Source organism: Herpailurus yagouaroundi, unplaced genomic scaffold, assembly GCF_014898765.1.
Source record: "Herpailurus yagouaroundi ecotype Mexico unplaced genomic scaffold, PumYag 160, whole genome shotgun sequence".
NCBI lineage: Eukaryota > Metazoa > Chordata > Mammalia > Carnivora > Felidae > Herpailurus > Herpailurus yagouaroundi.
Window position 1 is genome coordinate 25,958,208 of NW_024412401.1, and position 19,028 is coordinate 25,977,235.

At 39.2% G+C, this 19,028-nt stretch overlaps 1 protein-coding gene across 1 annotated transcript in view; it reads right to left on the reverse strand.

The window, feature by feature from the left end:
- Window positions 1-19,028, reverse strand: part of TEX10 (testis expressed 10) — a 63,857-nt gene that overhangs the window by 44,180 nt on the left and 649 nt on the right. The window contains exons 2-5 of the mRNA XM_040481826.1: window positions 14,169-14,357; window positions 11,670-12,382; window positions 11,036-11,279; window positions 4,923-5,035 (exon numbers count right to left, since the gene is read on the reverse strand). Coding sequence (XP_040337760.1) covers window positions 4,923-5,035; window positions 11,036-11,279; window positions 11,670-12,382; window positions 14,169-14,348 — 1,250 coding nt within the window. The 5' untranslated portion in view covers window positions 14,349-14,357. The remainder of the gene's footprint in view (window positions 1-4,922; window positions 5,036-11,035; window positions 11,280-11,669; window positions 12,383-14,168; window positions 14,358-19,028) is intronic.

Sequence of the window (19,028 nt, forward strand, 5' to 3'; positions counted from 1 at the left end):
TACCCAAAATCAATCTATACATTTAATGCAACCCCTATCAAAATGCCAACAGCATTTTTCACAGAACAATCCTAAAATGTGTATAGAACCACAAAAGCCCTCAATAGCCAAATCAATCATGAAAAAGGAAAACAAAACTGGAGGTATCACAATTCCAGATTTCAAGTTATATTACAAAGCAGTGGCAATTAAAACATATGCTACTGGCATAGACATGTAGATCAGACAGGGGTAGGATAGAAAGTCCAGAAATAAACCTACTATTATATGGTCAATTAATCTTGGACAAAGGAGAAATTAATATACAATGGAAAAATGTCTCAACAAATGGTGTTGGGAAAACTGGACAGCTACACACAAAAAAGAATGAAAATGGACCACTTTCTCATACCATATACAAAAACAAATTCAAAATGTATTCAAGACCTAAATGTGAGACCTCAAACCATAAAAATCCTTGACAAGAGCACAGGCAGTAATCTGACACTGGCCATAGCAACATTTTTGTAGATAGTTCTCCTGAGGCAAGGGAAATAAAAACAAAAGTAAACTACTAGGACTTCATCAAAATAAAAGACTTCTGCACAGAGAGGAAACAATCATCAAAACTAAGTAATACCACCCTACAGAATGGGAGAAAATATTTGCAAATGACATATCCAATAAAGGGTTAGTAGCTAAAATACATAAAAGACTGACACAACCCAATACCTAAAAAAACAAATAATCCAATTTAAAACAAGAATATGTGAACTGACATTTCTCCAAAGACGACATACAGATGGCCCATGGCCAACAGACACATGAAAAGATGCTCAACATCACTCGTGATCAAGGAAACGCAAATCAAAACTACAATGTGGTATCACTTCCCACCTGTCAGAATGGCTAAAATCAAAAACAGAAGACACAAGTGCTGCAAGGATGTGAAGAAAAAGGAACACTCATGCACTGCTGATGGGAATGCAAATTGGTATAGCCATTGTGGAAAACAGCATGGAGGTTCCTCAAAAAATTAAAAACAGGGGTGCCTGGGTGGGCTCAGTCAGTGTCAGACTCTTCATCTCAGCTCAGGTCTTGATCTTGGGGTTGTGAGTTCAAGCCCCACGTTGGGCTCCACATTGGGTGTGAAGCCTACTTAAAAACAAAAGTTAAAAATAGAACTACCCTATGATCCAAGAATCACACTACTGGGTATCTACCCAAAAATACAAAAACATTAATTCAAAGGGATATATGTACACATATGTTTATTGCAGCATTACTTATAATAGCCGTACTATGGAAGCAGTCCAAGTATCCATCAAAAGATGAATGGATAAAGAAGGTACTGCATATGTTTGTACATACACACACACACACACACGAATATTTAGCCATAAAAAAGAATGAAATCTTGCCATTTGCAACAACATGGATGGACCTGAAGAGGATAGTGCTAAGCGAAATAGGTCAGAGAAAGACAAATACCATATGACTTCACTCAAATGTGGAAACTTACGGTAAATTCAAAAAACAAAAAAGAAAAGAAAAAAAAAAAAGGAGGGAGAGAAAAACCAAGAAACAGACTCTTAACTATAGAGAACAAACTGACAGTTCCCAGTGGGGAGTTGGGTAGAGGTATGGGTTAAATAGGGGATGGGGATTAAAGAGTACACTTACTGTAATGAAATAAAATTCAATTTAATTTTCAAAATTCCACATGGGGGCACCTGGGTAGCTCAGTCGGTTATGCGTACGACTTCAACACAGGGCATGATCTCACAGTTCATGAGTTCAAGCCCCGCATCAGGCTCCAGTTCAGAGCCTGGAGCTTGCTTCAGATCCTGTGTCTCCCTCTCTCTCTGCCCCTCCCCTGCTCGCGCTCTATCTCTGTCTCTCTAAAATAGATTGGGGCGCCTGGGTGGCGCAGTCGGTTGGGCGTCCGACTTCAGCCAGGTCACGATCCCGCGCTCCGTGAGTTCGAGCCCCGCGTCGGGCTCTGGGCTGATGGCTCAGAGCCTGGAGCCTGTTTCTGATTCTGTGTCTCCCTCTCTCTCTGCCCCTCCCCCGTTCATGCTCTGTCTCTCTCTGTCCCCAAAATAAATAAACGTTGAAAAAAAAAATTTAAAAAAAATAAAATAAAATAGATGTTACAATTTTTTTTCTTTTTTTTCTTTTTTTTTTTTACAATTTTTTTTTAATAAAATAAAATCTTTTAAAAAATTCCACAATTTCATTACCTCAACATCTTCATAAAGTTAACTCCTTTTTACCTTTTATATCTTGGTACAAATCACTTCATCAGGGCAGCCTTCCCTACAACTCTATTCCTTCTTAAAAGATCAGGACAAGCTCCTTATTATATACTCTCATATTACCCTAAACTGTTCCTTAACTTTATCACAGTTGGTCACAGATTAAACAATCAGAAATAAACATCTCCCCCATTAGCTTGTACTCCAAAGCATCACCCCTTTACCTCAAAATGCTCAGCACACAGTACAGTAACTGCCTTCCACATGTTAAGTGTTCAATAAATGTTTTGAATAATGACAGCACACCCATACACTCTTGGATAATTTACTTGCATTTAATGGTCCACTAAATGCCAAACTTCCTAACCACTACTTAATCTCATTTTGATGAAAATTATGTATGGAAGCTCTTATCAAGAAAAATACACACACATAAAACTCTTCAAGAGTTCTAGGACTTTCTGAAGCTTATCCATGGACCAGATTTAAAAGTTTTGCTCTAATAAAAAATCATGTTTGTTGAGGGATAGGAGGTGGGGAACCTAATACCTTACTCAAGAAAGTAGCTACCTATTTGACTGTCCCCTCCAACTCCAGAAACTCACTAAATTAATCTTCCAAAGACGTAGTTCTGATCCAACCAAAAGTCTTCATTTATCTTTCAGCTTTGACCCTTTGGCACTAAATTTCACAGACAAGGAACGTCTCTCAGCATCAAGGCTGGTAAACAGCAGAAATCAGATTTGACCCAGATCTGTCCCATGCTCTCCATTACCTAATCCTATGGTTTTCTTACATGCTACCTCTTCTAGTTAGTATAATCTCTCATCCCTTGCTTCATTTATGCCTGCTAAAGTCATATCCATGCTCAAATACTACTCTTCAATATAGCTTTATCTGTTCATCCCATCAAGGATCTTTCTCTTCTTATAAATTCCTATAGCGCTTGTTAATTATACAATTCTAATAACCCTTAAATAAACTGCCTTCTGCTACATACAATTCAATTTTCCTCCTGCCAGTTACTGGACTATTGTACTGGACTTCTATACTCTGCTTTGTCATCCCACAGCTGGGACTCTAGGCCACATTTTTCCTTTGCAGCTGACTTCTTGTTAAGCTCTGCCAATGAAGGGGTCCTAGTAAGAGACTAGAAAGCTGTAGGAGAAAGATGGGATACTCTCCTTTCTGTTTGCTTCCCAGTCCTGTTTTTGGTTCCTTTTGCTGCCAATTCAACTCAACAACTCTTCCTCAGGCCAGAAGCAGTTTATTCTAGTAGCCACAGTTGAATCCAGTTTGCAGTTTTTGTGACACAAAACCAGCAACATCATGACCCAAAGAAGCACCAGCCAGCCAAAATTCCCTTAGCAAAGTTTTGAGCCCCAGCTCGAGGCCCCTCTTCATATCTCAAAAACATTCATGCCCACTAAGGAAAAACCACTTTCCCAGGGGTCAGAGTTTTGGTGCCACAAAGCATTTCCTCCAAGCTTCTTGCTCTCTTCTTTCTCCCACATCTAGAGATAGTACCTACTTTCCTGAGTGGCTATCTCCATATTATGTTTCCTTTTGCCTTTTCAGTTCTTTGGGGCACCTGGATAGCTCAGTCAGTTCAATGTCCAACTTCGGCTCAGGTCACAATCTCACGGTTTCTGAGTTTGAGCCCCACAGCAGTCTCACTGCTGTCAGCACAGAGCCCCCTTTGGATCCTCTGCGCCGCCCCTGCCCCTCCCCTGTTTGAGTGCACTAAATAAATTTTTTTTTTTAAATGCTGTTAAAATCACTAGAGTGGTTTCTGTCTCCTAACTCTTCCCCAACATATTTTTACCAATTTTGTATTTTGACTGATTTAAACTTTATGAATTGCTAAGAACAAGAAAACATCTGATGATCTCTATTATGATACTTTTATAGTAAGCAACCAAAATATTTAATGAAGAAATGAAAACCTTATCAGCCTCCAACAGCCTTGTCACTTCTAAGCATATCCTCTAAACCCTGCTCAAAGAGCCTCGTTGATTCTCCAGGTAGTTTCTTCCCTTTGACAAATATAACAATCATCTGACAGACTAAGACCCCTTCAGGCATTTACTCATTTGAGGAACTGCCACTTTTAGTGTTCTAGCTTGCACCTGCTTCTCAAATTTTATTAGATAACTTGTTTCTACGCTTACTTGCTCTCACTTGAGGTGAACATTTAAACCGTTTTCAGGCTTACAATTTTAAATTCCATCTTCTAATCCATAAATTCTGTTTTAGAAAGTTATTTCTCTCCAATTATCCTTCTTCCTGATACTGATAATAGTTTCATTACCAGTTTCCTCATATATAAATGACACAACTACATGACCTTTAAGATACTTTCTTGCTTAGGGATTACATAGTACCTCTTTCCCAAATAAATCAGCCCCTCAACAAATTTTATTATATTCTTATTTATATAACTTGATACTCTGTGAAAAATATTCACTTTAGATTTTTAAACATTAAAAGAAACGGAAGTCTCAAGGCTTAAAGTGACTTACTTGTTCAAGATCAGCCATACTACTGCTACTTTTACTTTTATCTCACAAAATTTAGATACAAACCCCTCACAGTTTAGAACGTTTCAGTTTAAGGCTAATTATCTTCTGGTAATTTCAGGTTAAAAACTTTTTCAAGTCTATACAGTGGAAGGAATCACAATACCTTTTATTTGTCTCTTTCCTTTTGTGCTTGGTTATTTCTTTTAAGGCATACGGAAAATGACTCATAAAATGGTGTTTGAAATCAATAAGATAATTCTTTCGAAGCCACGACTCCTATTAAAATAAATAAAAATTAGAAAATCTACAAGAAACAATTTAAAATAACCAATAAAACTTTAAGCAGAAACGGGACCACTTATTAATATTCAACTATATATTTACCATTATAATACATCTTTTGCTTATGACAGAAGATACAAATAAATTTTAAAATCAAAATAAATTAGAGCACCCAAATGTCACCCACAGATCTTTCTGGTGTTTAACAATTATCATTACTTGTATTTTATTTACTGTTTAAAAGAAAAAGGGAGAAACTAATTAAGAAGAAAATTCTGAATTTGAACCACTAGTGCAATATTTGTAAAATATACCAGAAAGTCTTTGTACTAGTGTTCCGTTACACAATAACTCTACTTCCCAGCAATTCTATTATTTCCCATTAAAAATATTTGTCAAAAAGCAATGCAATTCTCTAAAGTTCTTGCAGTACTCATGAATCTTTCTCTCCTACCTGAAACACTTTTTCCAAATTACAACACTCTTATTTTCTCCTATCCAGAGAACCAACCATTCCATTTTTCCAGGGACTAAAAGGTTTCTTGGGATGTAGGACTAGCTGGTTACCCTACAGCTCCTTAGTATCCTTTACTGTATTCTTCTCTTTGTGCTAATTTATCACTGTATGCTCAACATGTCTTCTTGAACTTCTAACAGGCATGTTAAATTTAACATGAATAAACTGATCTCCCCACCGGCAGTCACAATGCCATTTGGATCATAACGCAGGCACCATTCTTGCTCCTCTTTCCTTCACTATACACATCAGCAGTCCCACTGACTTTATCAGAACCCAGCTGCTTCTCATCACTTCAACTCTAGCTACCATTCTATTTTAATCCACCACTCTTACCAAGATTACTGCAATAGCCTCCCAACTGGTCTCCCTACTTTTCCTCTTGCCCTTCTCAAAAGTCAATTCTCTACATAGTAGCCAGGGTGATCTTTTTATTTTTTTAAAGAAATGTTTATTTTTGAGAGAGAGACAGAATACAAGCAGGGCAGGGCCAGAGAGAGAGGGAGACACAGAATCTGAAGCAGGCTCGAGGCTCTGAGCTGTCAGCACAGAGCCTGATGTGGGGCTCGAACCCACAGACTGCAAGAACATGACCTGAGCTGAAGTCGGATGCTTAAGCGACTGAGCCACCCAGGCGCCCCTACGGTGACCTTTTAAAGCATAAACCATACTTCCAAATAACACAGGAAAGAAGAAAGGGAGTAAGTATGTATGTAGGGCAGGACTGGTCATTCATAGGAAAGATGGTGTGAGTTTGGGTTCCACAGTTTTGCTAGACCTGGATGCTGATCACAGAGAAGTTCACTAGTGTTCTATGTACCAATTCGTCATATTAAAGTTAAATAAACATAATTCAGATCATGCCACTTCCCTGTTGAAAATTCTCCAATGTCTTTTCACCACACTTGGATTAAAATCCAAACTTCTTACCATGGACAATAGGGTGCTACATGATCTGGCCACTGTCACTTTTTTCCCTTATCTTCTACCATTCTCTTAGTACCTCACTTGCACAGGCTTTCCTGCCATTCCTCAGATATGCCAAATTTGTTCTCACTTCAGGGGCTTTGCACTTGCTGTTCCCTATGCCTGGAAGGTTCTTCCCACAGGTCTAAGACTTGCTCCTTTAACTTTATTCAGTGACATTTAAAAGCCATGAAAGCGTTTCATGACTATCTATTTAGAATAGCTCCCCCTTGAGGCACCTGGGTGGCCCAGTTGTTAAGCCTCTGACTCTTGATTTCAGCTCAGGTCATCTCACAGTTCATGAGTTTGCCCCGCATCGGGCTCTGTACTGACAGTGCATAGCCTTGGGATTCTTTCTTTCTCTCACTCTCAAAATAAATAAGTAACCTTCATCATCATCATCATCATCATCATCATCATCATCATCATAATACAGCTCCCACTCACTCTGTTCCAGCACATGTTCTCTTTACCCTGCTTTACTTTCATCTTTCTTCTTAGTATTGACATTATATATTTGTTTACCATCCACCAATCCCACCAAAAGTTAAGTACTGGGAGGGCAAGCAACCTTGTCAGTCATGTTCATCACTATATTCCCCGAGCCTAGAACAACACCTGAGACTCTGTACAGCAACATTATTCAACAGACCTTTCTGCAGTGATGGAATTATTACTCATCTGTGTTTTCTAATACCACAGCCACTAGCCACATGTAGCTATTGAGCACTTGAAATGCAGCAGTGTGACTAAGGAACTGAATCTTAATTAACTTAAATAGCCATATTTATAGATGCTCAACAAATCCTGATGCATAATTGCATCACGTTGTACAAATTCCAATCTTCATGTGAAAAAAGATGTGGGCAATGAAGTATATAAACTAAAAATAGCAAGCATTAAAATACAAAGCTAAGGGGCACCTGGGTGGCTCAGCTGGTTGAACATCCGATTTGTGATTTCAGCTCAGGACACGATCTCACAGTCAAGCCCCATGTCAGGCTCCATGCTAAGCATGGAGTCTGACTGGGATTCTCTCTCTCCCTCTCACTCTGCCCTTTCCCTGCTCATGCATGTGTGCACACTGTCTCTAAATAAATAAACTTTAATAAATAATAAAACCTGGATTAAAATGAAGTTTCTCAACTATGCAGCAAATAAATACATTTAGCAAAACCTAAAAGCAAGCAAGTGTCCCAAGGCTGCACCTAATCTAGATGCCAATTTATCAATAGAAGCCCTATACATTTTTTCTGTTAAATTTTTTTTTTTTAATTTTTTTTCAACGTTTTTTATTTATTTTTGGGACAGAGAGAGACAGAGCATGAACGAGGGAGGGGCAGAGAGAGAGGGAGACACAGAATCGGAAACAGGCTCCAGGCTCTGAGCCATCAGCCCAGAGCCTGACGCGGGGCTCGAACCCATGGACCGCGAGATCGTGACCTGGCTGAAGTCGGACGCTTAACCGACTGCGCCACCCAGGCGCCCCTGTTAAATTTTTTTTAATGTATATTTATTTTTGAGTGAGAGAGTCAGAGCGTGAGTGGGGGAGGGACAGAGAGACAGGAAGACACAGAATCCGAAGCAGGCTCCTGGCTCTGAGCTGTCAGCACAGAGCCCGACATGGGGCTCAAACCCACAAACCGTGAGATCATGACCCGAACCAAAGAAGGACCCTCAGCCAACTGAGCCACCCAGGTGCCCCCTCTCCCCCGCCTTTTCTTTAATTTTATAGAGCGAGCCAGTACACGCACAAGCAGGGTAGAAGGGCAGAGGGAAAGATAAAGAATCTTAAGCAGGCTCCACTCTCAACATGGAGCCCAATGCGGGGCTCAATCTCATGACCCTAGGATCATGACCTGAGCCGAAATCAAGAGTCAGATGCTAAACCAACTGAACCACCCAGGTGCTCCAGAAGACCTTCACATTTTCTGAGAGAAAAGAGCTACAATTTAGGTTGTGGGACACAATTTGCATTTAAGACCAAGGAATGCCATTTCATTCCTCTTTTAAAGTTTGAGCTGTTATAGGTTATCCAGTATCTTAACTACTAAGCTATAACTGAAGATGAGTGAGACAAACATAATGGTAACAAAAAATAAATTAATGCATTTTAATGTCACCTTGTACAGCTCGCATACATATTCATGCTTTGTCTCTAAAATAATGAATCTTGGGGTGCCTGGAATGGCTCAGTCAGTTAAGCTCTGACTTCAGCTCATGTCACGATCTTGTGGTCCATGGGTTCAAGCTCCCCACCGGGCTCTGTGCTGATAGCTCAGAGCCTGGAGCCTGCTTCAGATTCTGTGTCTCCCTCTCTGCCCCTCCCCCGCTCATGCTCTTTCTCTCAAAAATAAACATTAAAAAAATTTTTTTAAATAATAGATCTTATCTTATCCAGTTATTACAATTCAACATAACCAATTTGCCAAGGTAAATTAGAGAATTCTACCAGTGTATGCTTTTAAATACTATTTCTATTCGAATTAAACTTTCTTCAATTTATTTGAATTTTAAATAGTATCCCAGTTCAGTATTCTACATAGCGTTCAACAATCTATACAAAATAGTCTTCTGAATATAGTGTCCTACGTTAATGAACTGTTAATAAACAGTCATATTATAATAGCACAGAATAGTTCTAAGGCATACAACTTGAAATATCCATAAAATTAAAGCAGTGTTTAGATCTCTTCACAGTATTATCTGAACAATAGTGCATAATATAAAATTAGCATAATTAATGAATTTGCATTTGGTCCTACCATTCTATCTGGTTACAAACACTATTACTAAAGGATTAACAATTAGTGCCTGTGTGTCACCAAACACCAAAATGCTTAGAATTTTTCTTAGTTTTCTAAAAATGAAGGAAAGACTGGTACTTAAGGTTTATGTTGATATCGTGACTTTTACTTTCTATCCCAGCTTCAGATAAATCCATTCAAGAATGCAAATAACATGCTTTTCCAAAAACCTGTATGCATTGTTAGTCACTAGCTTACACCATAGGTTAATTGCCATAAAGGACAGTAAGCTTTGCTTTCATAAAATTATACACTCTACCCCCAACCCTGATCAATTTCTTGCCAATGTATGCAATGAATCATGAGACAGGCTCAAAACTGTAGTCAATAAAATACCATCCTATTTGAAAAAGCAATTCATGTAACAACCCTACAGATGATGGATAATGGGTTAATAGTGCTAGAGCAAGCTCTTACAAGAAACACACACCTTAGTATGATTCCACAATGCTTTTCAGGATCATTGAATACTCTTTTTAGTTTATCCTTCATCTTATTTTATGGAGTCTATTAACTCATTCTAAATTCCAGCTTGAAATAAAAATTGAACAAAACCAAAAAACTGCCTTGTCAGTTTTGTACACGTGCAGGCAACTTCAAAGATTCACACCTGCCTAGTCAAAAATCCTTGCAGAAATTCTATAAACCAGATACTTTAAGCTTTAAAGTATTGTTCCTGCAGCTGCCCTCTAGGTGTGCTATCATATTAATTTAATACCAATTAATCTCAGATCTTGTTCTTCCTTACTTACACCATGGACTATACATTATATTCTCTATACCACAGCTCTTCAAAAAGGCTGCCAATATTCAACTCTCCCCCACACAGCAGATAAATCATCACGAAACTCGTCTTTACTATCATCTTTTCTAGTAAAAAACTACTACACAACTTAGAATCTTAGGTTAATTTCACGCAGACCATACCTAGAACTACAGCTTACCTACAGTGGAAGGTGACTTTTAGAAATGTGTTCTGATCTTATATCCCTTGCCAAGAGAAAACAAAACAGCATGCACTAATCAAGTCTGTAAGTAATTTCTTCTCTAAATCACAGGTTAGTTATAAGATCTTCACTGTGGTCCATTTCTGCTAAAATTGACAATGTGGCATACACTGGAAGAAACTCCTTAATAAGCAACTTTTTTAATCCCATAAGAGGCCTCCAGAAACTAGAATGCTCCTACGTAATCAATCTGCCATAAACAATACATGGTAACACTACTGTGATTACATCTAATAAAAGCAAATGAAAACAAGCTCATTCAGTTACACATTTCACTTAAATTAAAAATATTCAGAGTGGGGCACACGAGTGGCTCAGTCAGTTGAGCATCTTGCCTCTTGATTTCAGCTCAGGTCAGGATCCCAGGGCCACAGGATCAAGCTGAGCATGGAGCCTATTTAAGATATTCTCCCTCCCCCCCACCCCCCCTCGTGTGCGCGCAAAAAAAAATCTTTCTGCCCCTCTCTCCCACTTGTGCTGTCTTAAATAAACAAACAAACAAATTTCAGAATCATCTCACAAGACTATCTTAACTTGCATTTTGGGGCTAAAATAAGAAACAAGCTTATAGTTACACCACTAGAATTATTTTGGAAAATGCATAATCAATTAGTAGCAATCAATTAGTAAATTTCTAACCTGCCCATTTATGATAAGAGGCATTACTTAGAAAATAAAGAATCCATTAAGTTCTCACCAATTTATGAGTTTCATCATGTTGTTTGGAGAGTTTCCACAGAAGGGAAATAATATTAAGAACTTGCTGCATAACCTGCAGAGGTTCTCTTTCTATACCATTTCCAACAGAAGCAGCTAGCTGTGGAGGCACAGCTTCAATCCAGCATTCAATTAGCAATGGAATTATTATCTCAATAAATCCTTTCAAGTTTTCAGTAGATGACAGGCCTTCATCCACACTGCCTAGTCCTCCAACCAGGTACCTAATAAGGAAAGGTAAGAATGAAAAATAAAAATTAATGATTAAAAAATATCACTCCCTGTTTAATTTAAATCTTAAATGTAAAGTACCAGTAAAATGAAGTTCCCTGAATTGACAATTACATTGATCAAGACTAGTAAGAAAATAAAATTCTAAGATGACAAAGCCAAAAAAGACCATCAAGTTTTATTTCTCATTAGGCTTTGTAAGAAATGAACAAATTAATACTTTCAGATGACTCCTCCCATCAGTAAATAAAATCAAATCATGAGTAACTATATGAAAACTATAAAAGACAACTTCATGTCTCCCCACAATTAGCCATCAATGATCAGCAGTTAAAATTCAATATAGGAAAACTGAGTGTGGACATAACTGAAATCCTTCTTACCGTAGCCTGAACTGTGAACTGACATTTGGCTGTGAACCCCCATTTTCATAAACCTGGATGTGCTGCTGGTCGTTGGCATGTTCCTTCCAGTTGATAAAAATGGAGTTGCTAGTGGCATGGGGATTTTCTTTTTGTTCCTGAAGTCCTTCACTTTCTCTCAACCTACTGGATCCATCTGCCAAGGCCTGAAGGAATTTACTGAGTCTCACTAAGACTTTCAGCCTCCACTGCTGAGAAGTGAGTCTCCGATTAGGATTTACAGAAAGTATCCAGGACTGGGATCTGTCTCTATTTACCAGTCCTTTGGACAGCTGCTGATGAGAAATAAGTTCTACAAAATTCTTAAGCAATATACTGCTACGGCCAGTAATTAAGGCTGGGTACTGTTCCAGCAGAATGTCCAAAACTTTTAAAGAGTCCTCCTGAATTCCTTCAGTAATGTGAGTCATGGCACTAGAGAGATGGGCACTTACCAAAGGAAAAAATGGAGAAATTTGTTCAGCTCGTATTTTGGGGGCCAGGAATTGAAGAAGTTGAACTGCTGCTAATCGTACATTAGCATCTTTATCTGTAAACACAGCAGTCACTTCACTTAATATGTTTGAAAGGTGTGCATCAATTATAAATGGGTATTGAGACAAAAGGTCTTTAAGTCCAAGAAGAGCACTTTGTTTAACCCCAGCATTGTAGTGATGCATCTGTGACAGCAAATCCTAAAAATAAAAATACAGGATTTAGCTATATTATAACATTTTCAAATAAACATGCTAACTAAAACTATGCTAATAAATTAACTCTCCTTGAGGAAACTACTTCAGTAAGTATTTTTGAAATGTTATTTAGCTTTTACTAAGATTGTTTTATCTTTAAAATATATTTAGCTTAGGGGCGCCTGGGTGGCGCAGTCGGTTGGGCGTCCGACTTCAGCCAGGTCACGATCTCGCGGTCCGTGAGTTCGAGCCCCGCGTCGGGCTCTGGGCTGATGGCTCAGAGCCTGGAGCCTGTTTCAGATTCTGTGTCTCCCTCTCTCTCTGCCCCTCCCCCGTTCATGCTCTGTCTCTCTCTGTCCCAAAAATAAATAAACGTTTGAAAAAAAAAATTAAAAAAAAAAAAATAAATAAAAAATAAAATAAAATAAAATATATTTAGCTTAATAAAAACATTACATAACTCTTGGTCAGAATCTTCTTTCTGAAATTAACCTGCATGTAGGCTATCATTTAAAGTGACAACAATCATCATCACTACTGAAAAACCTACTATGTACCAAACATATGGTAGGTACGTTTATATACTCTTAATTTAACAAATGCATTCTCCTTATTTTAAATAGTCTTTCAGGATATGTGTGTATTCTGAGTATAACATTTGACAATTTTATTTGTGGAATACTTTATACCATCTGTGGGGGAAAAAAAAGTAACTTCAAGTACCTTTTCAATTTTATTTAACTTCAGAACTTAAAAGCAAAACTAGAAAATGTTGATCTTCACAAAAACTGGTTCACAAATGCTCACAACAGCTTTACACATGGGAGTCAAAAAGTGGCAACCAAATGTCCATCGACTGATCAGTGATAAAATGTGACATTAACCATGCACTGAAATTCTATTCAACAGTACAGAGAAATGAAGTACTGTTCTCACAGATACGCTGTAACACAGATGAACCTCAAAAACATATTAACTAAAAGACCAGTAACGAAAGACCACATATCATATTATTCCATTTATATGAAATGACCAGAATAAGCATATCTACACAGACAAAAAGCAGATTAATGGCTGCCTAGAGCTAGGGGAGAAGAATGGGGAGTGACCTGTAATAGATATAGGGTTTCTTTCTGGCATGATAAAACTGTTCTAAAATTAGATTGTGGGGATAATAGCATAACTATAAATACATTAAAAGTTACAGAATTGCACACTTTAAATGGGTTGATTTTATTATGCATAAATTACATTTCAATAAAGCCGTTAAAATTTTAAACAAAACTATTGCTCAAACTTGAATTAACTTCACACATTTACTGAGAACCTGTAAGTTATGTGGGTTCAAAATGAGTAAGACAAGATCTTCGGGCTCTGCACTGGGTGAGGAGCCTGCTTAAGATTCTCCCTCCCTCCCCCCAGTTCGTATACTTTCTCTCTTAAAAAAAAAAAAAAAAAATCAGTAAGAAAAGATCTTCATGAGCTATAAAAACAGCTAGAAAATTGTCACATCAAAAACTTGTTACATTGAAAAGTTAAACAGAATTTCTTCCAGATCATATATTAACACATCAAATAGGTATATAACAGAAATCACTGTGCGTTTAGATGAGCAAGTCTTTCTGGAGGAGATGGGAAAGCTGCAGTGGCAACTCAGATTTGATTAATGGACAAACTCCGAACGTAAGCCGTCAATAAACCCTGAGAATCAATACTACTTTTCACAAAAAACATTCTAGATGATTTCAAAGAAAAATCTTACTTTATCAAAACAGTATTTATGATTTACCTTTATATTAAGTTTTCTATTGTTCGTTGGAAGAGATCCATCTTCTTTGAGTTGCTCAGGCAGATGTATAGTCTTCGTTTTAAAGTTTGTAACAGTAGCATTTTCTAATTTGGGTTTCTTTTTACCCACTTTTAGTTTTACTTTTTGAAAATCATCTTGGCGTTTTCTTTTTTTGGTCATTCTTGAGTGCTATAATGAAAAGAATTTTAAAAATGGATAAAGAAAATAACCTATAAAAGAATAAAGAAGGTATTTTCCAACATTTATATTACTCTAAAATTTATTTCAAAGCTAATCAAGAATCAAGGCCAACAGTGACTGTGCCACAGGATCAAAGTATTAAATGGAGAATACCTTTACCAACAGGTACACCTTAGTCAAGACACATATAAAGAGAAGTCACCAACAATAAGGCAACAACCCTGCCACAAATCTGTCAAGTGTTTTTAGCTGTGGAATGGAAACCTTTTGAAATAACCAGGTCCAGGTTTGGGGTGGGTGGCTGGGGGAGGGGGTGGCACACAGATTGCTAAATATACCTTATATCTGTTCCTGGCCCCCCAAAGTCCCTGAGGAACCTCTACTAATGAAACAAAACTAAGTCTGAAGACTAATGTTTTTATCTAACGCAGCCTTTAACAGCCAGAAAAGGTTTCATGAATCTAAACTGGTGCTTGAAAAATGTGTAAGATTCAGAGATAGGTAGCAAGGAGAGTTAATGGGCATTTCATTGAGTAAGGAAAACACCATATGATTCAGAGGTAGAGAATAAGCCTGGTATGGGCAAAAATGAAGTATCAGCATTTTGAACACCAGGATAGGTTCAGACTAAACAGAAAACAGTATCCAAACCAGGAAATAAAAGCAGTATAAAAGGGAGTATAGTATAACAGAGGAGTAAGGAACAAAGACCAGCTAGGCCACTGTTGTAATACATAACCTGGGCACAAATATATCATTTTGTACTTCCCCCTCTTCATCATTCTTTCAGTTTACATCCAAAACTTCCCACACAAAAATTCTGATCTGTGCCTCCTACCCATTCCCAGGACACCTCTTAAATCCTTTACTTCTACCCCAGACTGTTATTAGTTTCCCCATCAGTATGCTTGCTTCGTTTCTAGTGTCTACTCCCCAGTCCATTTGCTAGAATCACGAGAGAGCTCTTTCTAAACACAGATCTGGCTCAGGAGTTTTCAGCTGTTCCTCCACTCCCTTACAGTAAAAACTCCATAGCTTGACATTTCACGTCCTTCCTAACTTCCCCTCCAGCTTTATCTTCTCATAAGCTAACATCTATCTAAAATATAGCCTCCTATACCTGGAATCAGCTCAACCCTTCTTGAAAACTTTTCCACATGCTACAAAAATAATGAATTCTGCTCACCACTATACACCCACTAGAACAGGTAAGTACCTCTGAAATAAAACATCTCATCTAGGGGCACCTGGGTGGCGCAGTCGGTTAAACGTCCGACTTCAGCTCAGGTCACGATCTCGCGGTCCGTGAGTTCGAGCCCCACATCGGGCTCTGGGCTGATGGCTCAGAGCCTGGAGCCTGTTTCCGATTCTGTGTCTCCCTCTCTCTCTGCCCCTCCCCCGTTCATGCTCTGTCTCTGTCTCAAAAATAAATTTAAAAAAAGTTAAAAAAAATTAAAAAAAAAAAAACATCTCGTCTATCATAACTATGCTATGTCCAGAAATGTTTTTAGAAGTCACAATGTGACTTCACAAAAAATGTGAATAAAATGAAGGTTTACATTATTGTGAAATAAAATGGCTTGTGCAAGACCAAGCAGCTCAAGTTCCAGGAATCCAGAAGCCAATCCCCTATAACATTACACCCAAATTCACATGATTGCAAGGTTTTACCACATTAGAGCCCCTTAAGCTAGGTAGGATTCGGCAACATAGGTTAAAAGCAGATTCTAGAGCCAGACTGATTCAGTTCTTATTCAGACTGCCACTTTCTAGCTGTAGTTAAAACTGTGCCTCAGTTTTTATCTGTTTTATCAAAACAGGGATGATAATAATACTTACCTCATATAATTGTTACAGGATAGGATTAATAAGGAGCAAATGAGTTCCTATTTGTAAAACACTGAGAACTGCACCTGGCACTGTTCAATATGTATAACAACACGTACATTTTCCTCAAACTCTTAGGACCAGAACATTATCAAGCACAATATGAGACACATTATGTAAACCGGCATTCAATTCTCACAAAACCAAGTGAGGAAGGTGGTACTAAATTAAAGATGAGCCTTAGAAAGATTTGTCAGTCCTGTGTTAGGGAGTTGAAGAGGGACTTACAAAACAGAGCTCTGCAAAATCAGCTTTATGTTACACATACTGGAATTAAGGTGAGGACTGGAAACCTGAGTGGCAAAATGGCTTATTTCATTTATACCAATTCCAAGTTTTCACCCCACCCACACCTCTAGTTATTCTAGTTTTAAAAAACAGATAAGCAAAACCTAAAAAGAATACTCACCTGGCCTTTTTATTTAAAAAAAATTTTTTTTAAATATTTAGTTTTTTGAGAGGGGGAGAAGGGGGGGAGGGAGAGAGAGGGAGGGAGGGAGGGAGGGAGGGGGAGGGCACGCACAAGTGGGGAGGGGCAGAGAGAGAGAAACAAAATCCAAAGCAGGCTCCAGGCTGTCAGCACAGAGCCCAAAGTTGGGCTTGAACTCATGGACCAAGAGATCATGACCTGAGCTGAAGTCGGGCGCTCAAATAACTGAGCCACCCAGGTGCCCCTCACCTGGCCTCTTTTAATACAAAAAGTTTTTAATTAAGTAAGCACTCTTTGTGAACTTTCCCTACAATTTTATTATTAGCTAGTACTAGAGATGAAAATAAATGGTATGTGACAAAAAATGAATTAACCCCCACTCAACAATCCTCTGGGCTATCTTTAGCCACTAACTACCTGACCTGTGTCCAACATACAGTCGGTCAAGCTTATACCATATTATGCATCACTTTATATTAGTCACAGTAATTTCCTATTAGAAACTAAGAGGGCTGATGGCCCTTCCTTGACTTTTAAAGCTAGTAATATTATTTTATGGTACACAAAGACCATTTATATACTAGGAATTTTTAAAGTCCTATTACCAATTTGTTACTTTCACATTGAAACAAAGATTTTCAGGGGCACCTGGGTGGCTCAGTCGGTTAAGCATCCGACTTTGGCTCAGGTCATGATCTCGCAGTTCGTGAGTTCGAGCCCCGCGTCGGGCTCTGTGCTGACAGCTCGGAGCCTGGAGCCTGTTTCAGATTCTGTGTCTCCCTCTCTCTCTCTGACCCTCCCCCGTTCATGTTCTGTCTCTCTCTGTCTCAAAAATAAATAAACGTTAAAAAAAATTAAAAACTAAAATAAAATAAAGATTTTCAGGGGCACCTGGCTGGCTCAGTCAGTTAAGCTCAGACTCTGGATTTTGGCTGCTCATGGGATCAAGTCCCACAATGGGCTCCACACTGGCAGCTCGGAGAATGCTTGGGATTCTGTCTCTCTCTCTCTCTCAAAATAAATAAACTTAAAAAAAATAATAAAGGGGATGCCTGGGTGGCCCAGTCAGTTAAGCCTCTGACTCTTGATTTCCACTTAGGTAATGATCTCAGGTTTGTGAGTTCAAGCTTCACTATCAGCAGGGAGTCTGCTTGAAATTCTCATTCTCATATTCTCTCCCTCCCTCTCCCTCTCTCTCTCTCTCTCTCTCTCTCTCTCTCTCTCTCTCTCGGCCCCACACCTGCTTACGCTATCTCTCCCTCTCTCAAAGTAAATAAACTTTTTAAAAAACTTTTTTTTTTTTTTAAATAAGTTAAATAAAGATTTTCAAGGGCACCTGGCTGGCTTAGTCGGTAGAGCATATAACTCTGGATCCTGGATCTCAGGGTTCCAATTTCAAGCCCCATCATGGGTGTGAAGATTACATAAAATTAAATCTTTAAAAATAAGTAAATAAAACAAAAATAAAGATTTTCATAGCACAGCAAATATTCTGAATAAGCCACTTTTACAGCAGCCAACACTGAATAAATAGTAGCTAGAAACTCAAGCGTCAGGGGTTGAAATCTCACATCACTGGACCTCCTACGCGGGTGAGCCCCTAAAGTTTTAGAAGTGAATTTCATACATTCCAGTTGCAGGTCTTCTAATTTCAACAAAAGGAAGATTCCAGCGTGTCAGAATTTCGACCTAATCGAATTTCAGCTACTTTGTCTACCACCTTAATTTCCAGCTTCTTTTCCAAAAGATAGATAAATAAAAATGCACACTGCAGTCGACCTTTGGTAATTTCCCCGCCAACCCCTTACTCTCACGAGTTCCTCCCAACTCTCCTGAGGGGGACAATCGGAGACACCAGACTTCCCAGAAAGTAAATGCCCCACACAGGGGCGCCTCCAGACAGCCGCCGAACCCACTCTGCTCCGCCAAGACTGCTAAACCCCCACACCTGGACGGCGACGGGGCCGAGTAGGAGACGCCCACTCATCCCCACTGCCCCACTTCGGTCCAGCATCCCACAAGTGAAGAGCCGGCGGGCTGTAAAACTGCCGTGCGTTCTACTCCCACGGACGGCGATCAGGGCCACAGTCGGGGAAGTGGGGCCCAACCTACACACCCCGGCCTAAAAAGTCTCCGGGACGCGAAACCGCGCGAACCCGCCCAGTCACTTGAGGCGCTTCAAACGCCCGCGGGGCGCCCCGCCCCCGCACAGCCCAGCTCCGCACCCAGGCCCTGCTCCGCCGCGGCGCCGCGGGACAGCCTCCGGACGCGCAGACCGGCCACAGCCAGCCCGGCCCGCCTGGGCCGCGGACCGGGGGGCGACGGCCCCGCGCGCCGTCCCA